This window comes from Cyphellophora europaea, assembly GCF_000365145.1.
Source record: "Cyphellophora europaea CBS 101466 unplaced genomic scaffold supercont1.5, whole genome shotgun sequence".
NCBI lineage: Eukaryota > Fungi > Ascomycota > Eurotiomycetes > Chaetothyriales > Cyphellophoraceae > Cyphellophora > Cyphellophora europaea.
The window spans coordinates 2,171,045-2,198,811 of NW_008481811.1; the positions used below are offsets into that span (position 1 = coordinate 2,171,045).

The following is a 27,767-nucleotide window of genomic DNA, read 5'->3' on the forward strand; positions in this document are numbered from 1 at the left end:
CCATCCTTTGATTGAAAAGGACTAGAGCATGAACGACATGTCAGAAGCACTTGACACCTTACGGGACAATACTGGCATGGAGACAGTATCATCGATACCTTCGAATTTGATAGGCATCATGGTTCTATGGTTTCTCACCGTCTGATAGGTGTCAGTGAGGACGCCAGCAACGAGACGGGGTGCGGAACGTGGTACGCAGCTTGCACTCGACCAGGCGTAGAAACCACGTCAACCAACTGGGTTGGGTTCCGATGTGATCGATACAACTACAGTCTCCAGGTCATTCTGACAGAGTTTACAGCTTTAATTGGCTTCTGGGTTTATCCATAGTCGTTCCAAGCTGCACTTCATGTGTGGAGGCAGCTGATATGAATCAATGGCATACACTGCCTGAATGTCAACCACTTTCAAGACCTTGACAATATAATTGTCCCCCGTCATCGTAGCTACCGTGCAACTGAATCGAATCTCTCGGAGTGAGTCATAAAACTTCAAGTACGGAATGCAGCCACTTGCTCCAGAATTGAAACTGACAGTGATTTTTACAGGTAATTGATGCTTCGTAGACCTGAGGAGGAAAGACCGTTCCATCGGCGCGTCAAAAGTCCTTAGAGGCCAGGGTTTTTGATGCAGCTCAGGCTCCGCGCGATCGCCAGAAGTCAAGTTCTTTCAGGCGTCCCAGTGTCTGCCAGCCTCACTTTTATGGGCGCTCTTACCTGTGCCTCCGCAACTTTGCCAAACCGACCAACGTGCCAGACTTGCTGGCTTGAGTCATACAAGGCATCGTGGTGCGATCCTGTCAATGGCCACGTACAAGGCCTCGATGCGCCTTGTGCGAAATCATGGCCTGCATGCAGCCACATACGAGACAGCTACTCACACGGCATCCTGTGCCGCCTCGATTGAGCCATAGCCGCGCCATCAGCTCGAGTTTCGCTTGAATCGTTCGCTCACGCACCCTCTGTTACAATTCTCTTTGATGTGTTTACCCCAGAGACAGAGCTCGTCCGCCATATAGTCGCTACTCTCTTCTCAAATAACTACTACGGTCACAGTCTTCGACATACTCTCACAAATAAGGCTAAGCTTGGGCTCGCTGTTCCTCGATAGCTGTCTGGGCTCTGCGCGACTTCTGCCTTTCATGCCTGCATTACCATATTTCAGACCTGTCAACTTCGATACTTGTCAATCGACTTAAAGGCCTGAACGCGGCAATGGAACCTGCAGAAGCGCCTGCTCCACCGCGCCAACCAGCAACACAGCCCCCTCAACGGACCATTTCTGAATATTGGCAGACATTCAAAACACCGTTTCCCGGCAAGGTCTTCAATGTACTCCCCTCTCGAAATGTCCGACGGGCTTCGTCTTCCAGCAAAAGTCAACGTTCTCGGGCTCAACGGCCACCAAAGACATACGATCAAGCTCGCAAAGAATGCCTACGGGATGTTGATCGCATCATTCGCGAGTGTCGTCGCACGAACCAGAAATATCGTGATCCGCATTTCGATATCGAATGGGACCTCAAGTCTCACCAGAGAGACTGTCTCGATGGGCTGAATGTCAAGATCGACGGCATGATGCCAAAAGGCGTCAAGCGCGTGGCCGACATCTTTGAGAAGCCACAGTTCTACATCAATGGCCCAACGGCGGGTGACGTACGACAAGGACTCGATGGGGATTGCTACTTGATGGCGGCTCTCTGTGGACTGGGAAGCATGGAAGGCCTGATAAGTCGGGTCGTGGTCAAGTACGACCAAGATGTGGGCGTGTACGGATTCGTCTTTCATCGAGATGGTGAATGGCAGCAGACTATCATCGACGACAAACTCTATTTGCGAGCCCCAGATTATGAAGAGGCGCTTCAGGAGCGTGATATCTGGGAGCAAATTGATCGTTTGAATGCCGAAGAAGAATATCGCAAGACTCATCAGACCGGCAGCCGGGCCCTTTATTTTGCGCAATGCTCAGATGAGAATGAGACCTGGCTGCCTCTCCTGGAGAAGGCATATGCAAAGGCCCATGGCGATTACTCCGTTATCCATGGCGGCTTTGTAGGCGAAGCCGTTGAAGATCTCACGGGTGGCGTTACCACCGAAATTTACAGCAGCGATATCTTGAACAAAGACAAGTTCTGGAGCGAAGAGCTAATGCAAGTTGGCAAAAGCTTCCTGTTTGGCTGTGCCACTGGCATCTACAGTGACTGGTTAGCCGAAATCGATCGCGCCAAAAACCCTGAGAACCAAGAGGTGGGTTGGCGCAACATGGACCGCCGCGGCCTCGTCGAAGGTCACGCTTACAGTATCATGGAAGCTCGCGAATTACGTGGCGAACGACTGCTCAAAGTCCGCAACCCGTGGGGCAAGCGGGAATGGGCTGGCAAATGGAGTGATGGCAGTGAGCAATGGGATGCTGAATGGATGAAAATTCTCGATCACAAGTTCGGCAATGATGGCATCTTCTGGATCAGCTACGACGACTTACTCAAGCGATACCAACACTTTGACCGAACAAGAATCTTTACAGATGAGTGGACCGTCAAGCAATGCTGGGCTAGTGTCGACGTTGGTTGGGAACCTGAGTACCATCCTACCAAATTTGAGCTTGAGCTCAAGAAAGAAGGCAAAGTCGTGATCGTGCTGAGCCAACTAGATAAGATCTACTGGCGCGGTCTCGAGGGCGAGTATGACTTCGATTTACAGTTCCGGCTTGAGGAGGCGAGCAGCGATGCTGGCGAGTACATCGTCCGCAGCCATGGTCGCTACGCTATGGATCGCAGCGTGAGCACGGATCTGACTTTGCCAGCAGGCAATTACCATGTGCATATGAAGATTGAGGCAACGCGCAATGACAATGAGCCCGTGGAGCACCTACTGCCAAAGTACGTCAAGGAAAGACGAGAAAAGCTCATCCAGATTGGCACGAGTTATGACCTGGCCCACGAAAAGGGCATCTATGTGCAAAGTAAGAGCGAAAAGCACGATAGGGTGAGGAGGGAGAAGGAGAAGGGGAAACAGGAGAAAGCTGAGATGAGAGAGGCGCTGAAAAAGAAGATCAGGCAAGAGGCGCTCAAGCGGTGGGAAAAGGATCGGAAGAGACATACCAGAGAGAAGGAGAAAACGAAGAAGAGGGAGAAAGTCGAGAAAGCGAGGGCAGAGAAGATGGGGATGCGGCAGGAGGCTGGGCAAGATCAGCCGGAAGTTGATTCTGCTGAGATCCAGCTGCCGGTCAGTGGCACGCTGGCGTCGGACGGTAAAGCAGCGATATCATCAGTTGAGGCAACGACTGTCAACGACGGGCCATTCAAGATCAAGTCGTTCTCTGGGGAGGATGTTCCTTCTCCCGGCACCCCGGCTCCAGCGGAACAAGCCTTGCCAGCAGCTCCCCTTCCGACTCCCATCAATCAGGACTCTGACACGCCCGCGGTTGTGCAGCCCCTAGATCAGGTCTTGGAAGACCTGCCGTCGGCAACAGTGCCACGATTTGAGGAAGACCATTTTCAAGACGCGCATTTAGTTGAGGATAGAAAGCCTCCAACTCCTGTGGTTCAGATCAACGGGAAAGATGCCGTCACAGACGTCAAACCCCTCCCTGCTCGGCCACGAGTCTCACAGGAAGAGCATATATTGGCATCATCAGGTGTGCCTGACGAGGCGACCGGTGGAAGCGCCAGATCACCAGTTCCACCATCGGACCCGTCAAACGTCGTCAAGAAGCCTGAGCCCATGGCTCACGAAGGGCCAGCTGCCCCAGAAGGTATCGCAAACAACACGTACGGAACAGGATCGGCCACCAGCGTGGCCAAACCCACCATGGCAAATGTCAGCTCTTCAGCGCTACTACCCCATAACGACGATGCCGCCTCCATCGACTCTTTCGAGTCCTTCGATTGGGATTCTGACCTCGACATGCCCTCCGAGCCCTCCTCCTCATCATCTTCCACTGACGCGGCCGATGAAGACGAAGACTACCACGCCTCCAGCGACAGCGATTCAGACTCCGGACACGTCATGTACCGCCCTCCCTCACCCATCAAGCCGTTCGTGCCCAAGTCCAAGTCCAAATCCTCATCCAAGCCGAAGTCCGCTGCCAGCAGGAGCAGGTACCACACCCCAGCCTGGCAGCTCGGCGAAGCAGACCCGGACGCCAACGACGCCAACGTAAGCACAGCTGGCGTGGGCGGTGTTGGCGGCACAGGCGAGCAGTTGTGGAACGCAGTTTGTACCGTTGGCTTGAGAATCTACAGTACCCTGGGAGATGATGAGGTTGGGTTGAAGGTCTTGTGGCCTGAGAAGGAGGAGGAGAAGAGGTGGGAGGGGAAGAGGAAAGGTGGGACAGTGAATGGAGGTGGCCAGACTGCCGTGGGTGGGGGCAAGAAGCTGGACCCGGATGATATGAATCGTGGGGCTGTCGTGTTGGGCACGGGTCTCAAAGCGAGTGGACAGGGGTGAGAAGGCTTGGGGAAGGCTGAAGCCCAGCGAGATGTAGGGGCAACACCCTGGATCTATATAGGAACGGATATGGGGATTGTGACAGGTAAAGTGACGGTTGCACGATTGTGATGAGGTCCCTACGCATCTCGACTCGATTATTACACGTTTGTTGACCAAGTGGACGATTCAGCGGCGGTGTTGGACATGGGGTATATGCTCATTCCTCATTGCTCATTCACGCTTCAACAAGCCTTCAAGCCGTGTGCTTTACGGGATCGTGAAGAACAACATAGCCGGCAATTTTTAGTGGTTCTCAGTGCTCTCTTTGTATATCACAGTCCCCCAAATTCTGGCCCACCAACGACGCGGACGCGGGAGGCTATGGCGTGAGAGACACGCATGGCCGTCACCGTCTTTTCTCTGCGCATCGGGGTTCGGGCTAGAGCTAAGGGGGCGTCATATCAAGTGTTAAGTTATGTCTTCATCGAACCGTTGTGGTTGCCCGGCGGGCGGGCGCTCTGGGTCCCTTTTCCAAGGTGCCGCTGTTGTTGCGAAGTCTATAGATTCTCCCCGGGGAGATGCTCCTCACCCGCCTTTCATTCATAATTGACTCATGGGCATGGCTGGCATTTTCCATAGCCTTTGCCAAGGGGGCCGGCTGCTCACTTCTTTCCCCGGCTCTTCTCCTTGACCAGCTTCTTCTTCAGATGCTTGGGCATCTTGGTCTGACGTTTTTCTCGTTTTTCTTCCTTGACGGCCGCCTTGTGCGCTTTCTTTTCTTCCTTGTCGACAAAGCGCTTGCCCCTGGGCGGACCTTTCTCCTCGTCCTCGTAGCTCTCAGAGTCCGAGTCGCCGTCCAGTGCCGCACCCACTGCGTCATCCGAGCCCTCAGAGTCGTTGTCGGAGGCGGGGGAAGTTGATGCGGCTGGAGAAGTCGAATGTCCTGGTTGTGTGGGCTTGTTGGCAAGCAAATCTTTGTATACGCGTGTGTCCTGGCCAGTGGCATTGAGCGTATCGATGTCGCGCTCGGCATCGTAGACCTCGTTGAGCGTCTGTGGAATGTACTGATTACGGAAGACGGCATTGTCGACTTCGCTTTCTTCTAGATCGGTTTCCTTCCGGTTGGACATCAGGTTATCGATCTCCTTCTCCAATTCTTCCAGCTCGTTCGAATTTGGTGTGCTGCTGGAGGCGGATCGCAGGATGAAGTCGTAGACGGCGCGGTCGGCCAAGGTGAAGACATTCTTGCGGCTGAAGAAGTCGTTTATGTTCTTGATATCCATACGTAAGAAATCGAGAGAGCGGGGGTGGTCGTGTTCAACGGACTGCGAGACATCAATAATGTGTGGGCGGTGGTCGTGTAAGAGGATGTTGTATTCCGAAAGATCGGCGTGCACAAGGTGGCAGACTTGGTACATTATGCGCATATAGCCAAGGATAGAGATGTAGAGACCCCGCCAGCGAGGGAGAGGATCCCCGTCGATAAAATCCACATCCTTGAGGCGCGGTGATGCGATACCCTTGCTATCTCCGAGGAAGGACATGGCGAGCACATGCAGTCTGAGGTAGAGAGGGTCAGGAGAGGGAATGCCGGCAGCGTGAATACGCTTCAGGTTGCGCATTTCTTTCTCCGCCCAAATTTTGACCATGGCACGATTGTTGGATTTGTTGTAGCCCTGGCGGAACCTGAATTCACCAGCGACATACTTCTCGCGATCTTTGAAGACAAGAATACTGGTCTTGTATACTTTGATGGCTCGGTGGATTTCTGAGCCGTCGTCGTTAATGGAGAGTGCATGGTACACATTGGCTTCTTTGCCGGTGGAAATGACGCCGTTAATTTCTGAAACCACATTTCGGTTGATCATCTGAAGTAAGATCATGCGCGTTCTGGGATCAAGCACTTGCTCAGAGGTAGCACGCTCGCTTTTGTCGGCGCCTTTGCCGTGGTACGTGCCGGAGTACTTGTCCTCAAGTTTGAGCTTTGCTGCGTGCTTGGACAGCAAATTGACCTGGTCGTCTTTCGGATGTGCCAGATCGCCCCCCGATGGCTGTGGGTTAGACTTTGGGTACTGTGACTTGGAGATATTAGGGTCAGCGACCGCCTCGTTCAGTCGCCGCTGCCTATTATAGGACTTTGTGTAGTCTGACGGGTTAGCGGCCATGAGAGCATCCGAGTCGAGATCGTCCTCCTCGAGGATGTCATCATAGTCCTCTTCATCTTCCTGGTCATCGTCCTGCGCGGCATCCTCTGCTGTTACCATACCTTGCGGTGCCCGCTGGTCATTCAGATAGCCCTGATTTGGCACATATGTGTGAGTCGGCTGGTGGCCATCGGCAACTCCGGCGCCATTTTGAGCCATGCTAGTGATTTATCACGATGCCAGAGTATCTTGATAGAAGTGTACCAGAGTCATCGTTATGGAAAAAGTTGACTAGACCCACTGCAACGCTTGGCACGAGAAACGCGCCAAGACCGGTGCCCATTAAACTCTTTGGGGACGCGTTCAATGGACGTGCAGTCGCGTTTGCCATTCCACCATCGGCCACTGCACCCAGCAGCGGGTTCTGAAAGGTGTCGCAACGCCCCCGGGGATCTTTAACCAAGCGACACACGCTGCTGTGACCATTGTTTGTTGTCAAGATGTACATTAAGCAGATTACGATTCAGGGCTTCAAAAGGTAATGCCCCGCATGTCGCGGTGGTTCCTCGAGCGCTAATGTTGTCCTAGCTACAAGAATCAGACAGTCGTCGATCCGTTCTCACCGAAGCTGAATGTAGTGGTCGGTCGCAATGGTTCCGGAAAAAGCAACTTCTTTGCCGCCATTCGATTTGTGCTTGGAGATGCCTACACTTCGATGGGCCGCGAGGAGAGACAGGCCCTGCTTCATGAAGGGTCTGGTTCAGCCATCATGTCAGCCTACGTCGAGATTGTCTTCGCGCAATGTGAGGGCCGCTTTCAGACAGCTGGCGACGAGCTTACGCTACGACGGACTATTGGCTTGAAAAAAGATGAATATTCTGTCGATCGCAAAAACACCACGAAGAATGAGGTTATGCAGATGTTGGAAACCGCAGGCTTCTCGCGCGCTAATCCATACTACATTGTACCGCAAGGTCGTATCACGCGACTAACCAATATGAAGGATGCCGAGCGCCTTGATCTACTGAAAAGCGTCGCCGGAACTCAGCACTTTACAGCCAAGAAGGACGAATCCTTAAAGATCATGAATGACACAAACAACAAGCTCGCCGAGATCGACGACCTCTTCAAACAGATCAACGAGCGTCTGGACGAACTCGAAGAGGAGCAGGACGAGCTGCGCGATTTCCAAGAGCAGGACCGCGAGAAGCGTGGTCTAGAATACACTCTATTCCACCGTGAGCAAGAAGAAATCAATAAGGCTCTCGAAACCATTGAGAACAGTCGGGGAAGGGGCATTGAAGGCGCGGACGACGACCGTGCTCAGTACGACCAAGGCGAGGAAGAGCTTGCTGAGATCATGCAGCAACTTCAGACCCTCAAACAGGAAATCAATGCTGCCAAACTTGAAAAGCGGCAGTACGACGAGGAGAAGAAAGAAAAGGCCAAAGCGCGAGCCCAGGTAGACCTGGAGGTCCGCAATCTCAAGGACTCGCACGACGCTTCTCAGAATGCCAAAGCTGCTCGTGGCAAGGACATCAAGATCCTCAAGGCCCAGATCAAGCAGGCCGAGCAAGAACTTCAGAAACTCACCCCTCAATTCGATGCAGAAGTCAAAAAGGAGAAGGACGTAAAGTCTCGACTCGATGACGAAGAAGCAACCCAACAGCGGCTCTATGCTAAGCAAGGCCGCAGCGCTCGTTTCAAGTCTAAGAAAGATCGCGACGACTGGCTGCAGAAACAGATTAATGACATATTCAATGCCATGGCAAGCTTCAAAGCCACGAGACTCCAAACCAACGAAGACTTGAAGAGAGACGAGCAGGCGGTCAAAAAGCTCGAGCAAGAGCTTAAGACACTACAAGAGCAGCTAGCTGCTGGAGCCGATACCTTTGAGCAACAGATTGAAGAGAAGCTGCAGACAAAGGAAGCGATGATGGATGAGCGGAAGGGTCTGTGGCGCCGTGAAGCTCAGCTTGATTCTGCCAGTGCTGCCGTTCGTGAACAACTGAGACAGCAAGAACGCGCATTATCACACATGATGGACGGTAATACCTCCAGAGGTCTTGACGCTGTTCGTCGCATCAAACATCAGCACAAGCTCAGTGGGTGCTATGGCACTCTCGCCGAGTTGATCGAAGTTCCCCAGCACGCCACGGCTGTCGAGACTGTCGCCGGCGCCTCGTTGTTTCACTATGTAGTAGACAACGACGAAACTGCCAGCAAATGTATGGAGATCCTCAACAAGGAGCGAGCAGGAAGAGTAACTTTCATGCCGCTCAACCGACTACATCCAAGACCGGTCAACTACCCACAAGCTCAAGATGCTAGGCCGTTGATGTCGTTGATCAAGTACGACTCCATGTACGAGAAGGCAGTCCAGCAAGTTTTTGGAAAGGCTATCATTGCACAGAACCTTAGTGTTGCTGCACAGTATGCTCGGACACATGGTCTGACTGCTGTTACGCCTGAGGGTGATCGATCGGACAAAAAGGGAGCACTGACCGGTGGATACCATGACCAGCGAAACTCTCGGTTGAAGACTTCGCAGGCCCTTAGCAAAGCTCGTGCAGAATACGACAACGCGCAAGTGGAGCAGCGACAGGTCAGCAAAGAAATCGAAGTGCTTGGGCAAAAGATCACGGACGCCGTTGGACAGATACAGAAACTCGAGCAGCAGCGAAGCAAAGCCCAAGGTAGCCTCCGACAGCTCCGACAAGAACTCACTACCAAGACGGAATTGCTCGTCCGCATGCGCAATGATCTGGATGCGAAGATACAACAGGCAGAGTCGATCGCTTCGCGGGTCAACGAACTCGAAGCGCAACAGAGCACGTTTCTGTCTGAGCTCAAGGCAGACTTCAAGAAGGCTCTCACAGCCGCCGAGGAGACGCAGCTTGAGAATTTGACTTCAAGCATCCAACGTCTTCGCCGGGAATACAGTGATTTATCCTCATCAAGAGCAGAGACCGAGGCCAAGAAACTTGGTCTAGAAGCTCGACTCAACAGCAACCTCAAACCTCAGTTATCAGCTCTCGAAGGAGATGACATGGATGCGGAGAGCGCCTCATCTACGACCCACATTCAATCGCGGGAGCGTGAGCTTTCTCGTCTTAGCAAGGACTACAATGCTGTTTCTCAGCATTTGCGGGAACTCGACGAGCGAATTGATAATAAGACCAATCAAGTCGTGGAGCTCGAGACTCGTGCTGCTGACACTCGTCGGCAGCAGGAAGAACTCCACAAAGCCATCGAAAAAGCTCAGCGACGACTGGAGAAAGCCATTCAAAAGAAGGCTGCCCTCATCGCCTCTAAGCAAGATGTTGTCGAAAGCATACGCGACCTTGGTGCTGTACCTGACGAAGTGAAGCACAAATTTGGCAAAGTGAGCTCGGACCAAATCGTCAAACGATTGCAGAAAGTGAAAGAGTCTCTCAAGAAATACACTTCTGTCAACAAGCACGCCTTCGAACACTACCGCAAGTCTATGAAACAGCGAGAGGAGCTGGACCAACGCCGCGAGGAGCTCAACAAGGGCAAGCAGTCTATCCAGAGATTGATTGAATTGCTCGACCAGCGCAAGGACGAAGCTATCCAGCGCACATTTAAGCAGGTCAGTAAGGCCTTCCAAGACGTCTTCAAGAAACTGGTTCCGGCTGGCCATGGACGTCTGGTCATTCAGAGAGGGATGGATGCGCCCGGTGAAGCGGATGATTCGGAAGATGAGCGTCCGACCCAGACGAAGGGCATAGAAAACTACAAAGGCGTAGGCATTTCTGTCAGCTTCAACAGCAAACACGACGATCAGCAGCGGATCCAGCAATTGAGTGGAGGGCAGAAGAGTACGTTCAAGCGGTGTTGAAGACTGATACAATGCTGACCAGAGTACAGGTTTGTGCTCACTTGCGCTTATCTTTGCCATTCAAGCAACTGATCCTGCGCCTTTCTATATCTTCGACGAGATCGACGCCAACCTGGACGCCCAGTACCGGACTGCGGTCGCGGAGCACCTACACTACCTTGCGGAAAAGGGCAACGAAGAACCCGAGGATGGCGAAGAACGACCTACTGGGGGCCAGTTTATCTGCACGACTTTCCGCCCTGAGATGCTTCGGGTCGCAGAAAAGTGTTATGGAGTGACATTCGCCAATAATGTCAGTGCTATTCGTGTAGAGACGACGGAAAATGCTCTGGACTTCGTTGAGAGTCAGGCTCAGTGATGTGAGGTGGCTCCGGCGTCACTTTCGAAGACCAGGCTATCATGCTCACGTGTTTATGACGGAGTGTCACGAATTGACGGTTTGTACAACAAGCGATGGCGCTTTGAGCAGAGTGATGATATTCTATTAGTCAGATCTGGCCACAATCAGATGTTTGAGCAAGATCAGGCGGCTGCGTGAGACTGATACTTGATAGCAAATTGACGGCTTTTTGAAATCCATCACATGCCCCACGCCCCGACGCGTCTCGCTGCTTGACCGCGTTGGCTTGGCGTTTTGCACGATTTTTACTTGCCTCGATGCATCCCGCCGGCCGCTTTTTCTACACTACTCACGCTGTGCGTGAGCGTCGCTCTACTTCCTCCCCTTAGGCATTATTCAAATCATCTAGTGCTTTTAAATCCAGAGACATACACTCTTGGACCTACCAGCGTCGAGGGTAGTGCAAAAGCCGAAAAATTCTCCCCACGGCCTCTTTTCGAATCCACCGCAGTTATGAAGTACGTTCTCGTGTCCGGTGGTGTCATTTCAGGCATCGGCAAAGGGGTTATTGGTATGACACATCTCCAAAGTCGCGATAGGCCCACTAATGAACCCCTACAGCCTCCTCGACTGGCCTGCTCCTCAAGACTATTGGCATGAAAGTTACCTCGATCAAGATTGATCCGTACATGAACGTGGATGCGGGCACTATGGCTCCCACAGAGTATCCAGCACCGCAATCGTGCCCTTGAACCGCATTCTGACTGCTCCAGACACGGCGAATGCTTCGTTCTCGATGATGGCGGCGAGGTTGACCTCGACTTGGGCAACTACGAGCGATATCTCAGTATCACTCTGAGGAAAGAGAACAGTATCACAACTGGCAAAATGTACCAGCACGTCATTGAACGTGAGAGGAAAGGCGACTACCTCGGCAAGACTGTCCAGATTGTTCCCCATTTGACAAATGCCATCCAGGACTGGATCGAGCGCGTCGCTCACACATGTGTTGACGATACTGGGGAGGCCCCCGATGTCTGCATCATCGAGCTGGGAGGTACGGTTGGTGACATCGAGAGCGCTCCCTTCATTGAGGCTATGCGCCAGCTGCGCCGCCGAGCTGGACGGGACAATTTTTGTCAGATTCATGTCTCGCTTATTCCCGTGGTTGGCGGCGAGCAAAAGACCAAACCCACCCAACAGGCCATTCGAGACGCTCGATCCGCTGGTCTCTTCCCCGACCTGATTGCTTGCCGCTGTCAAGTGCCGCTTGAGGAAGCCACAACCTCCAAGATCGCCATGTTCTGTCAAGTCGAGCAGGAACAAGTGATTGCGGTCCATGATGTCAATTCTACTTACCACGTGCCGCTACTACTTGAGAAGCAGGGCCTAGTTGGACAACTTAGATCCTTTTTCAACCTCGGCGATAATTACAAAATCAGCCCGACTCTTGTTACTAAAGGCCAGTCCACATGGCAAGAGTGGAAGAACCTCACCGTTTCGCAAGACCGGTTCCTCGAATCCGAAAAAGTCACCATAGCCCTGGTTGGCAAATACACCAATCTACACGACTCGTACATCTCTGTTATCAAGTCCCTCGAACATTCCGCCATGGCCTGCCAACGCAAGCTAAATCTGGTTTGGGTAGATGCCTCCAACCTTGAGAAGCAGATGATGGAGACCTCGCCTGAGCAGTACCACAAAGCGTGGCATGAGCTCTGCACCGCCGATGGAGTCCTTGTGCCAGGTGGGTTTGGCCAACGCGGTACCGAGGGCATGATTGCAGCCGCGAACTGGGCGCGCACAAAGCCCAAGCCGTACCTGGGTATCTGCCTAGGCATGCAGCTTGCAGTGGTCGAGTACGCGCGCAACGTTGTTGGTCTCAAGGGTGCCAACTCGGTCGAGCTGGACGCACAGACGGACGATCCCATCGTCATTTTCATGCCGGAGATCGACAAGGCGACAATGGGCGGCAACATGCGGCTCGGCTTGCGGCCAACCATATTTCAAGAGGGCTCTGAATGGTCTCGCCTCAGGCAATTGTACGATAATGCGCCAGAAGTCCACGAGCGACACCGCCACCGATATGAGGTCAACCCGGAGTACATCGATAAGCTGACGGCCGCGGGACTGAACTTCATCGGCAAAGACGACAAGGGCGAGCGAATGGAGATCGTGGAACTGAAAGACCACCCGTGGTACGTGGGTGTGCAGTTCCACCCGGAGTTCATGAGTCGCGTGCTCAAGCCCAGCGTCCCGTATCTTGGCTTCGTGGCGGCGTGTGCAGGCGTTCTGGATGAGGCGACGATGGGCATGCGTGGTGTAGCGGGACTGCAGTTGAACGCCGACAGTGGCCGCTCCAGCCCGATGCCGAACGGCGGCGTTCTGTTGAATGGGGTGCGGTCCGGAAGAGCAGGCTCGAATGGCAGTTTCTAGCAGCTTTCGGCCTCGGGATCGATGGAGATCCTTAAGTGGGGAGCTCTGAAAGACGAAAAACCTTTGCAGTACAACATGGGCATGATCTAGACGAACGCATTGTGGATTGGAAAGCAATAGACCGCCAATTTGTGTGCGGCAGACGAAGTTTGGGAAGGGACATTTTGACGGCGGGATGTATTCTTGTATTGCATTGCATATTCGGAATGGAATACCCACGCGAGTAGATGGACGAGCATCCGCTGTAGGCCAGCAGTAAAGTCGCATAGTACTTTGTAACGAATGAAACGCCTTAGACGGCTCTGCGCAAGCAGTAGTAATCCTCCCCCTCCCCTCTCCGCTACCCTCCTCTCCTCCCTTCCGCCCTCTCTCTGCCTCGATGCTTCCACGACTCTCTTCCTCGTCTTCACTTCGCCTTTCCCAAAGCACCCCTCACGTCAACTGCTACCACCCCACACCTTCCCCAGCTCCGCCTTAACGACCTCCGCCTGAGCCACCTGCGCCGTGATCAATACATCGCGCATCACGACCTCGTGCACCGACTCCGTGCGGTCGGCACACGCATCCTCCACCACCGTCACCACATACCCCTCATCGTACGCAGCCCGTGACGTGCTCAACACGACGCCACTGCTCGTCAGCCCACACACGATCAAGCTCTTGATGCCCTTAGCGGTGAGAGCTTCACGCAGCGCGGGCGACGTGAGCACCGAGATCAGTCCGCCGGTGCGCTTCACGGTGAGGTCGTCGGGGTGGGCAATCTGCGCCACTTCTTCGCCCAGCGCGGGCTGGGCAGAGACCATGCCTGCCATCTGGGGCCAGCGGGCGGCGATCTTGGATGTCGCGGCCGGGGGGGATGTGAAATCCATGATGCTGTGGATGGTGGTGACGCCGTGGCTGGCCGCCCAGGCGCGCATGTCGGCAGCGGTGGTGACGGCGGTGGCACCGGCGGTGCCGACAATGCCGACGACCATGTTCTGAGCATTTATTAGAAGATCTGTATTGAGGAGGTTCAGGCAATTCTGCGAGGGGGGGGGAGAGGATGGGCGTCACCGTAGTGTTGGATGTCGTTTCGCCCGATGAGAGCTTGGAGTGAGGGCTCGTACCTGGTAGTCGCCGAGGATGAGGGCTGTCTCCGAGGCTTTGTAGGCCAGGGGCGACGAGAGGTCTGACGGGTCGAAGACGGGGGCGGACCGGCTTGCCATTGTGACTAGTGCTCTCAACCGCTGGGAGGTGTTACGATGCTGTCTCTAGAGTCTTTGCCTGTGATAGAGTATCTCTTGGGGAGGTTAGAGGTCGTACATTATATACCTCGACATACCAAGGGCCCACGAGGCTACCCTAGGCGTCCTATGCCCGGATATAAGCTCGCCAAGAGCCGGGTACGTGCATATGCAGGCTTGCTTTTATACGAGCAGGCAGTTGTTTGACTCATCCTCGCGACTGATCTCGCCCGTACCAATGTCGTAGGGGATGCTGTCGGCGCCAGTGCGGGAATAAACGCCTCATAAGGCAAGCTGCCGAATCAAAGGTCGTCGAGTACGCGTAAAGTTGATTCAACAGCTCTTACAGCCCCGTGGTTGCCTCATCGAACTCACTCAAATGTCTCCGGCTTGAGTCATCGCGAGGCTGGGGTGATCACCGTTTCCAGGCGCTGCGATGTTGCAGCAAGACTGTTCTCAGGGCAGTGTCAGAGGGCTTCAAGAAGCCAGCGTGATGACACACGCTGGGACCCTCACTCGCCGGGTTCGGGCGGCGAGGGCAGGTGCGGGAAGCGAGAGCGACTCGTCGATGCAAATTTTCTACTCGAAATCGCCCTGACATCTTCACAACATTTGATATGCTCGACCACTACGCGCTTTGCCCGGAAATGAGCTTTGCTGGAGATCAGAAGGCGGATTCGGTGGCCGTCGCAACTCCTTCCTGAATCGGCGCCGATGTCGAAGATGGAGTTAGGATATAATCCCGCCAGCCAATAAGATGATGCGGCTCAACATCCTTCCGCTTTGTATATAAAGCTGGCGTTGATATGAGGCTTCATAGCCCTGGAGCATGCGAAGGTACACGTTTGCATCATGCCACAGCGCTCCGCGGCGGACGAGGGCAAAGTAGGAGCACCAGAAGAACCCGCGCCGCAAGTCTCGACTTTGCACGATGATGAAGCTCCGGTATATCTTGAGCAACACCCTAGCAGGAAAGACGACAAATGCAAGCATGTTGCTGCGACCGGCGATATCGAGAAGGCCACCGGCACAGAAGACACTTCCAACCGACTAACTGGGCCAGACCAGCTTCCTCCACCGATCGAGACTTCAGACACTGAAGATTACTCGATCTATACGCCTGCCCAGAAGAAATGGCTCTGTGCGCTCGCCAGTCTGTCAGCTCTCTTCTCGCCTCTCTCAACTAACATCTACTACTCGGCTACTACAGTTCTCGCCAGCGATCTGAATACCTCGATTACCAACATCAACCTCACGATCACTATCTACCTCATATTCCAAGGCCTAGCCCCTACTTTTATCGGTGGACTCTCCGACGACGTTGGCCGACGGCCGGTCTACCTTCTATGCTTTTTAATATACATACCTGCCAACATTGGCCTGGCTTTGCAAAACAGTTACCCAGCCCTGTTCGTGCTCCGTGGCATCCAGTCTGCGGGCGGAAGTGGCACGGTAGCGCTTGCTTCGGCACTGATCAGCGACGTCGTCACGTCTGCCCAGCGAGGGAGCTACGTTTCGTATGTAACCATGGGAGCAATGGTGGGGCCGGCCTTTGGTCCGACCATTGGTGGCTTACTGGCGCAGTATTTGGGTGAGCACCCGGATAAACATATTAGTTATGCCTACTAACTATCACTAGGCTGGCGTGCGATCTTCTGGTTCCTGGCAATCTTGTCGGGCATAACCTTTGTCATCATCCTCGTCTTCCTCCCCGAGACCAATCGTCGCATCGTCGGCAATGGGTCAATCCCCCCACAGCCTTGGAATCGCACAATACTTAGTATCTACCAGCAACATCAACTCAAACGAGACGGCAAAGCTACACCAGAATGTGTCGTGCATGCGCCAACCAGCAAGCGGCCTTCACTCATCCAGTCTATCTACGTCTTCACCGACAAGGAATCTTGCATATTGCTTGCATACTCCGGCGTGTTCTTTGCGGGGTTCTACATCGTGCTCGCTACCCTCCCCGCTCTCCTGGAGGCCAAATACCACCTCAATTCTCTGCAGATTGGTCTCTGCTTCATCGCTCTGGGTATTGGCTCGTTAACATCCAACATAGTCAACTCCCGCTTCATGGATTGGAACTTTCGACGGCACGCCAAGATAGCCGGCATCGTCATCGACAAGAACAAGCAGCAGGATCTACGATATCTTCCCATCGAGCGGATCCGTCTTGAGATCGTCCTGCCCCTTGTCGCCGCCTCTTGTGCTATTGCCGTGGTCTACGGCTTCCTTATCCAACATACGGTGCACCTGGCAGCGCCGCTAGTCTTTCTATACCTGACTGCCCTGACGCTCACTGGCACTTTCTCAGGCTTGAGCGCGCTGATTGTGGACTTGAATCGGGAAACGCCTGGCAGTGCGTCTGCAGCGATGAACCTGAGCAGGTGTTGGTTGGGCGCAGGCGCGAGTGCGCTGGCAGTGCCGTTGGAAAACGCGATTGGCATGGGGTGGGCTAGTGTTGTGGCGGCGGCCATCTGGCTGGCTATTGCGCCTGTGATTCCGTTCTTGATCTCAAGGGGCCCACATTGGCGCGAGGAGAAGCGGTTGAAGACCGGGACTGATTAGCTCCACCGTGAAGTGGGCAAGCCGACGGCAGTCAGTGTATCTGGGACAACGCCGTTGGTATCAATACCTTGATATGACAAGTCCGTTACTCTGGTGGAGGGCAAGGACTTCACAGACAGCTATTCAATTAGCTATCGGACTTCTAAGCCCACACATGTAAATCTAGCCTGTGATCACAATGCAGTGTTGCGCGTTGTACCCATTGTGCAGAGACTAGTATACCTACACCTTGCGTCTTGCGACGAGCAGAGCCCTGAGTATACCGGGCTCTCTTTACATTGTGCTTATCGCTTGATATTCGGCGAGCCATGCAATTTAGCGCGACACTCGGGGTGCCACTGTAAGAGAATTACGTGGGGGCCTCATTTGAAACCGAGCTTATGCAGACCTGTGATGAGACCACCCATGTCTCTCTGCTCCGTACGGAGTACTGCTACAACATTCCTCACTTTCAGTTTTCCACACTCCCCAAAGTAATCACCCGATACCAGGTTCCTGCAAGAATGGCTGCACTCGAAGCTCGACCATCGAACCGTACTCTGTTGTTCGGACATGTTCTGTTTGCTGTGACGCACTTGACATCTGATTGATGCAATTGATCATTTTCTCCGTTGAGCCACGGATTTCATAGATAAACCGTGCTCATGTCCTTCTAACCCACCGTCGACATGGGACCCCAGCGCACTCGTCAGAAATCAAAGAGACCAAGTCTATGGAGACAAAAGTCCCGTGACGACTCAGACTCTGAGGGCACACCGCGACGCCACAGATTCCCAAAGGAGCTTTACACGTACACCGCTTTGCCCGCAAAGACGGCCATCAGAATTCTCACGCTTTTGCCGGGCAGAGGACGAGCCCAGATCAGTTGCCTGCTGTCAGTGGTAGAGCTTGACCGTGCTCCTCCATACAACGCTCTGTCGTATGCATGGGGTCACAAGAGGGACACGAGATTGATCATCTGTCAAGGCAAGAGACTCGAGGTCCCGGCCAACCTTCGCAATGCGCTGGAACGGATCCGACAACAGACCGACACAGCCCAAGTCCTCTGGGCAGATGCCGTGTGTATCGATCAGAAGAATCATGCTGAGCGGGGAATCCAGGTCATGCACATGCCGCGGATCTATTCGAACGCACGGCGCGTTCTCGTCTGGCTCGGCGAGGGCTTCACCGAGAATCTGAGGTTGTGGGACTTCCCAGATGACGACTGCGAGGCGACAGAGATGCTGGAGAGACTGAATGCAGAGTTTGAGTCGCTGGTTGGTCAGGAAAACGCAGGTGCTGGGGTACGTTCTGTCTCCTCCCTGGCTCCATCAGACAGTTATCTTGACGACAGAACTGAGGTTTGGGCGGGGTTGCTGAAACTACTCAGCCAGCCTTGGTTCAACCGCCTCTGGGTCCTACAAGAAGTTGGTTTTGCACAGAATGTGGTGGTTCTATTTGGAGATGCGAGGATGGATTTCGACCGGTTGATGAAGATCGCTCTTCGCATTCCAGAGGACATCAAAGATCATTTCGGTCTGGCAGGCTTCACCGCGAACGTCTTCTCGGTCTTTCCTGGCAGAGGCCAGATACTCTACCCAGACTATAGAAACGTCGACTTTCTTGAAGTCATGGTCATCACCCGAGCACAGCAGGCATCTGATCCCCGGGATTTCGTCTTCGCTCTGCTAGGTCATCCGACCGCGTCAATCAATGGGTCCCTCATTGTGCAACCAGACTACACCAGAACTGCGGAAGCTGTTTTCTCCGAGCTCGCCATCAAGTTGATTCAGAATAACCGCAGCTGTCGCATTCTCTCCGCTGTGTGTCACATTGATGAGCATTATCTAGAGAACACAACATACCCTTCGTGGGCACCACGGTGGGACCGCGAGGCCTCTAGCAGCATTCTCGGCGCGGACGGGGACCTGCAGACGTTCTGCGACCCGAAGAACGATTCCTCGACATTCTGGTACCAGATAACACCATCCACGGAGGTGGTACGACTGCGGGGATTCACATTCGATGTAGTCAATAAGTCAAGCATGGTCGTGAACGTCGACCAGAAGCGCTATCTCTTCCAGAAAGAGATCGACGCCGAACTGATGCGCACCATCATGCAGTTCGATAAGCTACAAGATCGCTACAAGGATGTCAACACGAGGCTATCGGTGATAGCGCACACCTGCGTGGCGATCGACGCATTCCCCACGAAACCCTGGGCCAGGGACACATCTACAGACAGTGTCGCAGACTTTGCAGCGTTTCGCCTCCGGCTGCTTAAGCAGAACTCTCAGGAGGGAGATGCGCTGCTGTGCCGTGAATTGTCGCCAGAGGGGTTCGACGCCCTCCGTGAGAGCGCGCGCCTCGGGAATGCCGATCGGTTCTACGCCTCGGCCATAGCAACCTGCGGCTACAGAAGGTTCTTTGCGACCGACTCTGGCTTACTCGGAGTGGGTCCGCGTGTCTTGCGCAAGGGTGACATCTGCTGCATTCTCTATGGCGGGTCTGTCCCATACATCTTACGCCGTGTCGGGGATCGATACAGGTTAGTGGGCGAGGCTTATATACATGAGGCCACACACTATATAGACGTTGCGAGTCTCATCCTGTCTCAGAGATACAGGGACCAGGTCTTTGACATATACTGAATGATAGGTTTCACCCAGATTCTTCATTTGTTGGGGACGATTTTGGTACCTACGTGAGTTGGATATGTGCTGCAAAAGGTGATATTTTTATGACAAGGCGAGACTTTGGCTGCAGGAATCCAAATGGCCTGATGTAGAGCGGCTGTTGATCCTTTCTCAAATAAGTCCGCCGGAAAACTTCCCACCGATGCATTTAATTCACTTGAAATACTCTGCTGGACTCATTGACTTTCTTTAGCTGACATTGGCCTTCCATAGCACGATCAATCCCAGATATACAGGCACGCCAGCCAGCACCAGTGTAAGCGGAACCACCCCCTTCTCCCAGTCATCCGGGTGCTGTTTCATATACACAATAGCAAATATCACACACCCTAAAGTGCTAAGAAAGAGCAAACACACAGCCTTGAAAAAGGATAACTCGGTACGCGCCTCAAGACAGTACGCGCCTTCACCCTGGGCTTTGGGCACGCTCAACGGAGATTTCTTGGGTATCCGATCAACAAACTTGGCCATGTCACAGAGGCCGTTATCATCAGGTGTGCAGGTTATGGGGTCACCAAAGCGCCGTGGCCACTGGAAGCGAACATGTTCGACCATATAATGCCTAATCGCACCCTGCAAGTAGGCTTTCTGGACGTCGAACCCGGGAGTGTGAGAGAATTTCTCGTAATCGTACTCCAGTGCATCAGGGAGAGTCGGCGGTTCCTTCGAGGGCCGACAGATGGCAGTGGGAGTGATGTCGTCGTTCGCCCCGACTCCGATGTAGATGAACTCGCTCAAAATCCCTGAGGCGCACCAAGAGATGGTCATTAAGCGGACAAGCCATCTGGTGTGCTTGCGGTAATGGAAGAGTAGCTGCCTCGATAGTTCGGCGGCGGTAATCAAGGTCTGCTGTGTTTGAGGTGTAGAGACTGTCTTTGCAGCATTTATGTCGACAACTTTGTAGTTCTTGTCGCGGCCTGTAACGCACCAATATATCCACGATCCAGGTTTTTGGGCCTTCTTGCCGGGAGCAATTGATATGATCTGATGTGATGTGGCAGAATTGGTTGCTGGAGTCTGTCCGGTCGCGGTGAGCCTAGAACTACGAGCCAGTGGAGGGCTTTGCAGGCTACTTGACGGCCCCGGGCCGATTGCTGTCTCGCCGGCCCTTGGATCCGTCGATAATGTGGAAGTGTGCAAGACAGTCCGACGACGTTGAGAGACTTGATGCCGCGGGAAAGGCATAACAGGACGCTCAGATAGGATTGGTAAGTCAATGTAGTCGGTACACTGATCCGTACATTTGACCACGTAGCGAGTCATACCGGACTTTAGGGGACGAATGGGTTCTGCCAACGGCCACCAGATAATCTGCTGGCAGAAAAACATTTCCAGCACGTTCTTGACTCTGTCGCTAGTGGTACTAGGCCCGGCGTAGGCCTGTAAGTCCGACATATCAGGAGTGGTGTCATTGTCCATGTCGAGGCCTTCCACATCTGGAGCGTTCGAAATGTCGTCCGCTAATAGTGTTTCATCCTCAAGAAGCGGCGAAGGTGGTTCGGATGTATCAAAGGCTGTCCTGTCCATTCGTACAGACAGCTCAACTTCACAGAGGTCCAGCTTAATGTGACGTTCCAAGTCATGTGGACGGCGAAAATGAGACTGACATTTAGAACAGACGTGTCGTTCGCCTTGGCTATGCGTCAACATGTGGGCCTGGAAATCGTGATGCCCTCCCACATTGACTGCGCAATGTGGACACTGATACTTTGGGGCAGAAGTGGATCTCAAAGTCATGGCCTGTTTAGTAACGGGATACGGCGGGCTCATGCCCCTGTCAGTTTTGTCATCCGTCTGGCGATGCGGTGGTTGAAAAGGGCCGTCCTGGCTTTCGCGCTCAACCGACACACGTAGCGCCTGTTCAGCTTCCCGGTTACGTCTTCTGGCCACAAGTATAGGCATGGTCAACAGCAGAAGAACGAAGGAGGTGGGACTAGTCGCTCTGTCGATTCTGCTAGACTTTCTGTGGTTGTCGTTGTGAGACGTACGAGCATGAAAGCTCATGGAAAGAATGAGACAGTCGAAATATGAAAGGAGGGGTCGCTATCAGGCTGGCAAATGGTAGTCATGGTACCAAAATCCCTCGTGTAGAGCCAAGCCCAAGTCGAGGATCTTTTCAGAGCGCGTCATGAAGACGGTTCGCACGGCCAGAAGACTGACACCATTCATAAGGGTATCGTGATATAGCATGTGGTCTGCGAATGTCTAGATAAGTTATGTCCTGCCTATAGATGTAATGATCCATTCCTACGTCAGACAGAATCGAACCAGTCGTTCTTGGATCAATCTGTTCCTCAACTGACGATCTTATCCCACCTTTCCTGACTTCTGCGCCCAAATGGCAACGGGTCAATGAACTCTGACGAGAGAGACAGCCTAACGCCCGGGAGGTTGTGGCGTTTCACCGTCTTTGTAGGCTCCTCGCATTTCTTCTCTCGTGTCGCAACTTCTAAAAGTCGATAAATGTTTCGCATGGCACTCCTCCGCCCGCGATGAAGCTGGGGCCTCGGGACATTGCTAGACCTGTAGTGTGCGAGGTGCTTCGATTATGGTGATCGGATTGCCCTATTGCGTTCGGGTTCCCGCGCTTCCAGCCTTGCTGTACCCTTGACAACAGTATTTGGCACAGCTTCGCAAAAAAGGAGTACAGTACTCCCTTTGGCATAATGGCATAGGCCGGCGAGGTCGTCCAAGGCGGAGCAGATTCGCACAACAGCGAGCTGCTTATCCGAGACAGCGCGGAGTCATGAGTTGGGATTTGCAGATTGCTGTAACCGGCCCGGGGTAGCGCGAAACCACAGTTGGCCAGACAAATTGCGATAGCCACAGATATCGACGGCTGCATGTTTGCTGGAAGATCCATGACGTGCTAGCGCCCTCACCCAACACCGAACTTCAGAAGCCTACTCTCACGTTTCCCTTCCATACCGGCCAGCAAGTCTCTCGCTTGGCCAATGAACATCTCCTTACCGACATCTAGGCTGCGAACGTCGCACGTCCAACCTTTTTGCTTCAACCACTCACCATCGTCACCAGCCCACAACACTTTGTGGACGTCTTCGGCTTGACAGCGCTTGACCTTTAACTGCTTCACACTGACACCTTTGTCGTCTTTCTCCTCATCATGTGCCGAGATCCAACAGCGAGCCATCAGAGCTCGAGCAATCTTGGCTCCGCCAGCAGCCCCCGACATGATGTTGCCGCCAAGATACCATGGGTTTTGCGCATGGTCGAAGGAATGTAGCAGGAGTGTCAACGGCAACGCACCAATGCGAACAAGGTGTGAACGGATATATGGTTGCAAATCTGCAAAGGGCAGGCCATGTGGCGAGTAGATGATAGAGATTGGCTTCGGCCGAGCTGGCGTTACAGGCGAGACTAGAGAGGGGTGTGAAGCAATGGACGATATGGACTGCTGGTGAGATGGCCCAGGGGACTTGCGATTCGAGAAAATCGACGGTGCTCGCGAGACTTCGGTCTGTGGTGAGTCAGGTGGAGTAGGTAGAGCTTCGAGAGTGTTGAAGTTGTAGGGGGGATGCTCGATACCGAAGTCGAATGAGTCGTTGATCTGGAATGACGGTTCCGATTTCTGTTTGGTGATTGTAGTTTGAGGCACATTCAGCGAACGGCCATCCTTTGTCTCTGAGAAATTGTCGCTAAATCTGGCTTGCTCAGAGAGGGGCAGGAACTCAGAGGATGCAGTATTGGAAGATCTGGAGAGCTGCGGTCGATGGCCACGCGTTGAGTCGCGTGGCACATCTATCGATACTGGTCGCTGGAAGATTGGTGAAACCGGCTGAGGTGGGCTGTTGGCCAGCATGCTGACGGGGCTCATGGGGATATGGAAATACCTTGTGGCCTTGGGCAGATCTATGGTCGGCACGGTAGCGATAGATTTGTGGTGCGTGGGAGGTATATAAGTGATGCCAAATGCGTTGTGCAGGCCGGTCAAATAATTCTTTGCGGGAATGAAGCTAATGCAGACCTCTCCGGCATGGCCTCGCGGCGAGAGCGGAGGTATACGCACACGGAACGAGTTCCCAAATCTGGTCTTGGGGTCGAACTTGGTCAGACCATGGATGCGATTGGGGTCGAAGTGGTTCCAGCTCTTGATAGCCCGGGCTGCGCCTGGCTCGGCTGCCACGATGGTCTTCGCTTCTGGGCGCAATTGCAGGAGGGTTTCTCTATGGCAATGGTCGGGTTTATTCTGCGAGACCACTACCACATCCGGTTCCTCTATTTGCGAGAGGTGCTGTATGGCGCTGGGAATCACACGTTTGGTGATTGCGAACCACGGAGCTGTCACCACAGAATCACCCACTAGCCACGGATCGACGAGGACGCTGAAGGCGCCATTGGCACTATTGAAGTCCGAAGGTACCGGGTGGGCTTCGGGCGAGAAGATGAGGAGGAAACTCGTATCGGCGTTGAGGTGTCGCACTGTGAGGGACATGCTGGTATACTCGGTTAAACACCAGCGTACGTCATGGGTTGTCGGACAGTCGTTGGGCGCGGATGGCGTACAGATACGCTCACCTTGCGACCACTTCTGGTGTGTTGGCAGAAGCAGTAGGAGGCGAAGAAGGTGCCGCTCTCCTAACAACGATGTTTTGCGGCATGGCACCACGGGCCTTGGCCGAGCCAACGGCAGATGTCATCTTGAGCAAGCCTCAAAGACAAATTAGGACACACGCGTCTGGGCAGGTTAAGCCTAGGCGAAATTACTTCTCTAACCTCTCCAAAACCTGCCGTGTTTAAGGAGGGCGATCGGCTGATCGACAGCCGCCCTCCGCGGAACGCAGCCTTGCGAGTTCACTCCACCCGTCGCAAGGCTGAAAAATTCAAGTCTCTTTTTCTTGTCTTGGCTGTTTGGAACTCGTAACCAGTGTCGTAACTGTTCATGATGGCGGCGTCGATGAAGCGGAAAAGAGGCGGTGGATCGGAAAGGCCCAACAAGAAGGGGAAAGTGCTACCAAAACCACGTGGACCCGCTGTACGCGGCGACGCCCTGAGCTGGACGCCTGTCACTCTTCCTGATCGCCTAGACGACGCCGAAGGCTTCTACGCCCTTGAAGAGATTGAAGATGTCGAAGTTGTCCGAGACGAACGCAATCATGCCATGTTTCGACCAGCCGCCGATGCAAAACTTGCCAGAAATGGGGAGCCTCACGATTGCACCGCTCTGGATGATGGCGAAGAGTGGGAAGGCTTCGACGATGACGAAGGTGTCCCTGTGGATGGCACCAAAGCTACCAACGGCATCAGCCCAGCTCCTAAAATCTCCGAGGAGCAGCCGAAAAGCATTCTCAAGGCCCCTGTGCCACCGTCGGAAGAAAGCAGCAACGAAGATGACGAGGATGAGCTGGGCGGCGAAAACGTGTTCGACCTCCTCGACGGCCTTCCAGAAGATGCTGGTGCAGATGTGTCAGCCTGGGATGGGTTGAATTTATCCCAAGCTATGATGTCTGCCATCTCGAATCTGGGCTTCCCGAAACCTACGCCCATCCAAGCCTCCTCAATCCCACCCATCATGGACGGCAAAGATGTCATTGGCAAAGCCGTGACTGGGTCAGGCAAGACTCTAGCATTTGGGATACCTGTACTTGAGAAGTGGCTATCGTCTCAGGCCTCGAAGGAACGGAACCCCACCGCCCTCGTTCTAGCGCCTACTCGAGAGTTGGCCCATCAGCTACATGACCATCTGATAGCACTTGCAGATGGTCTCGACCAACGACCTCGGATTGTCAAAGTTACGGGTGGCCTCTCCATTCTCAAACAACAACGTCAGCTGGAGAACGTCGATATCATAATCGCCACGCCAGGCCGGCTATGGGAAGTCATCAACGACTCCCAGGGTCTCATCGACCGCCTCAAGCAGCTCAAGTTCCTCGTCATCGACGAAGCCGACCGCCTCCTCTCCGAAGGGCACTTCAAAGAAGTCGAAGACATCCTCGATGCCCTCGACCGTGAAGTCCTCGACGAAAACAACAAGCCAGTCACGACGCGCCCAAAGCGCCAGATCCTCGTCTTCTCCGCCACCTTCCACAAAGCCCTCCACCAAAAGCTAGCCGGCAAGCTCAAGTCGCCCGCCTCCAACTCCAACCTTCTCAGCAACCAACAATCACTTTCCTACCTCCTGAGAAAACTCCCCTTCAGCCGCACCAACAAACCCACCTTCATCGACCCCTCCCCCACCTCCACCATGTCCAGCACGCTTCACGAAGCCATCCTACAATGCCCCGCCATGGAAAAAGACCTCTACCTCTACGCCCTCCTCCTGCTGAACCACGGCCTCAAGACCCTCATCTTCACCAACAGCATCTCCACCGTCAAACGCCTCACGCCGCTCCTCACCACCCTCGCCCAGCCCGCCCACGCACTCCACTCCTCGATGCCACAGAAATCCCGCCTCCGCAGCCTCGAACGCTTCCACGACCCCAACACGCACTCGCTGCTCGTCGCCACCGACGTCGCCGCCCGCGGCCTCGACATCAAAGGCGTCCAGCTCATCATCCACTACCACGTGCCGCGCACCGCCGACATGTACGTGCACCGCTCCGGCCGCACGGCGCGCGCCGACCACGCCGGCCGCTCGATCCTGCTGTGTTCGCCGGATGAGGTCGTGCCCGTGTCGCGCCTGATCGGCAAGGTGCACGGGGGAGAGAAGAACGAGACGACCAACAGGGCGCCCGAGACGATGCACGTGGAGCGTGAGGTCATCAAGCGGATCCGCGAGCGGGTCAGCCTCGCGAAGAAGATCACGGAGGCGGCGGCGGCCAAGGAGAAGAGCGGCAGTCGCGACGAGTGGGTGCGCGCGGCGGCCGATGAGTTGGGGGTCGAGTACGATAGTGACGAGTTTGAGGAGGTGGGGAGGCGGATGCAGCGTGGGAGGGGAGGGGGGAGGGAGAAGAGGGCCAAGGAGAAGGCGGAGGTGGGCAAGGAGAAGGTTGGGCAGTGGAGGGCGGAGCTGAGGGATCTGTTGAGTCGGAGGGTTAATATGGGGGTTAGTGAGAGGTATATTGCTGGTGGTGCGGTGGATATGGATGCGTTGGTGGATGGAAGGGGGAGTGCTGTGTTCTTGGAAGGGAAGTAGATGGAGAAGAGAGTAGATGATAGCCTTGAGGGGGGAGGGGCGTTTGCATAATACCTGTTTGTTGGTGGGAGAAGCCCAGCCGTTCCCACAGCCTTGATCTCCTTCCCAACGTTCTTCTGTTCTTGCGTGACTCTGATAAGCATCCGCAGTCGTCCGCGCGCGCAAGCTTGTACTTACAGCGGTGGCCCGCCGCCTGATCTCAACTTGCACGGGCTTGGATGAGCGCAAGGTTGCCGGAGTGACAATTCCGCTGTTCCCAGCACGACACGCGCGCATTCACGCAGACGCGGTGGCTATTCCGCGGTCTCCCTTGTGCTCAGCTGCCTTACGGCGGTTGCGTCGCAATCAGAACCGCTATAACCGCGGTGAGAGGAGATGAGGAAAGCGGTCCGCCGACCTCAGTCACCAGGCCAACACTCTCCTGAAAGTCTGGTTGTAATTTCGATTTCCCATCGAGCACGACGATGGATGGCCGTGTGCACCAGTCGTCGCCTGTCCGACAAGGACTTGGAAACAGGGCGAATGACATTGAATGACTCGCGCCGGTTGTATGGATCGAGCCCCCGGAAGCACGTCGCCTTACGATCACAGTCAGCACTCACATAGCAGCACGGGGCGATCCGACATGGTGGTTCGACGGAAGACCGGGCATTTGTTGTTATCCGGTTTGCTCTTTGGCGGTGAAGACCAGTCCTGTTGCACCATGAACGTGGAAACGAGGTGCAGTCCGTGACAGTGTTGCACCGGAGAGTCACGCGTCAGATGGCAAGGACGAGACTGGACGTTATGAATAACGAGTGCATCAAGATCTGTGCCAGGTACTGCTGACTTCGGGCTGGTGAGCCGAGGTGATGCCGCAATGGATTCAGGCTTGGCTGACTGGGCGTACTTTCGGCGTGCAACGTGAGCTCAGGTCTTGCATACCGGAGGGGTGTTCCGGCTAGGAGCCGGCGGTCCCTGTGAGAGGGAATTTATTAAGCACAAGCAGCCAGG

At 54.2% G+C, this 27,767-nt stretch overlaps 10 protein-coding genes across 10 annotated transcripts; 6 read left to right on the forward strand and 4 right to left on the reverse strand.

The window, feature by feature from the left end:
* Positions 1–1,214: 1,214 nt before the first annotated feature.
* Positions 1,215–4,448, forward strand: HMPREF1541_06120 (uncharacterized protein; the record flags this gene model as incomplete). Its single annotated transcript, XM_008720457.1, has 1 exon — positions 1,215–4,448. The coding sequence occupies one exon, from the start codon at positions 1,215–1,217 to the stop codon at positions 4,446–4,448; it is 3,234 nt and encodes a 1,077-aa protein (XP_008718679.1).
* Positions 4,449–5,092: 644 nt separating this feature from the next.
* HMPREF1541_06121 (uncharacterized protein) lies at positions 5,093–6,793 on the reverse strand (the record flags this gene model as incomplete). The annotated part of the gene is made up of 1 exon (XM_008720458.1): positions 5,093–6,793. One exon carries the CDS (start codon positions 6,791–6,793, stop codon positions 5,093–5,095), a length of 1,701 nt encoding a protein of 566 aa, XP_008718680.1.
* Positions 6,794–7,074: 281 nt separating this feature from the next.
* Positions 7,075–10,794, forward strand: HMPREF1541_06122 (uncharacterized protein; the record flags this gene model as incomplete). The annotated part of the gene is made up of 3 exons (XM_008720459.1): positions 7,075–7,112; positions 7,163–10,416; positions 10,466–10,794. The coding sequence occupies 3 exons, from the start codon at positions 7,075–7,077 to the stop codon at positions 10,792–10,794; spliced, it is 3,621 nt and encodes a 1,206-aa protein (XP_008718681.1).
* Positions 10,795–11,289: 495 nt separating this feature from the next.
* Positions 11,290–13,212, forward strand: HMPREF1541_06123 (CTP synthase; the record flags this gene model as incomplete). The annotated part of the gene is made up of 3 exons (XM_008720460.1): positions 11,290–11,347; positions 11,398–11,500; positions 11,550–13,212. 3 exons carry the CDS (start codon positions 11,290–11,292, stop codon positions 13,210–13,212), a joined length of 1,824 nt encoding a protein of 607 aa, XP_008718682.1.
* A 437-nt stretch (positions 13,213–13,649) lies between these two features.
* On the reverse strand, positions 13,650–14,417 carry HMPREF1541_06124 (uncharacterized protein; the record flags this gene model as incomplete). The annotated part of the gene is made up of 2 exons (XM_008720461.1): positions 13,650–14,189; positions 14,319–14,417. The coding sequence occupies 2 exons, from the start codon at positions 14,415–14,417 to the stop codon at positions 13,650–13,652; spliced, it is 639 nt and encodes a 212-aa protein (XP_008718683.1).
* Positions 14,418–15,287: 870 nt separating this feature from the next.
* HMPREF1541_06125 (uncharacterized protein) lies at positions 15,288–17,006 on the forward strand (the record flags this gene model as incomplete). The annotated part of the gene is made up of 2 exons (XM_008720462.1): positions 15,288–16,026; positions 16,075–17,006. The coding sequence occupies 2 exons, from the start codon at positions 15,288–15,290 to the stop codon at positions 17,004–17,006; spliced, it is 1,671 nt and encodes a 556-aa protein (XP_008718684.1).
* Positions 17,007–17,674: 668 nt separating this feature from the next.
* HMPREF1541_06126 (uncharacterized protein) lies at positions 17,675–19,636 on the forward strand (the record flags this gene model as incomplete). Its single annotated transcript, XM_008720463.1, has 1 exon — positions 17,675–19,636. One exon carries the CDS (start codon positions 17,675–17,677, stop codon positions 19,634–19,636), a length of 1,962 nt encoding a protein of 653 aa, XP_008718685.1.
* A 234-nt stretch (positions 19,637–19,870) lies between these two features.
* Positions 19,871–21,100, reverse strand: HMPREF1541_06127 (uncharacterized protein; the record flags this gene model as incomplete). The annotated part of the gene is made up of 1 exon (XM_008720464.1): positions 19,871–21,100. The coding sequence occupies one exon, from the start codon at positions 21,098–21,100 to the stop codon at positions 19,871–19,873; it is 1,230 nt and encodes a 409-aa protein (XP_008718686.1).
* Positions 21,101–22,559: 1,459 nt separating this feature from the next.
* On the reverse strand, positions 22,560–24,134 carry HMPREF1541_06128 (uncharacterized protein; the record flags this gene model as incomplete). The annotated part of the gene is made up of 1 exon (XM_008720465.1): positions 22,560–24,134. The coding sequence occupies one exon, from the start codon at positions 24,132–24,134 to the stop codon at positions 22,560–22,562; it is 1,575 nt and encodes a 524-aa protein (XP_008718687.1).
* Positions 24,135–24,584: 450 nt separating this feature from the next.
* On the forward strand, positions 24,585–26,774 carry HMPREF1541_06129 (uncharacterized protein; the record flags this gene model as incomplete). The annotated part of the gene is made up of 1 exon (XM_008720466.1): positions 24,585–26,774. The coding sequence occupies one exon, from the start codon at positions 24,585–24,587 to the stop codon at positions 26,772–26,774; it is 2,190 nt and encodes a 729-aa protein (XP_008718688.1).
* Positions 26,775–27,767: the final 993 nt, after the last annotated feature.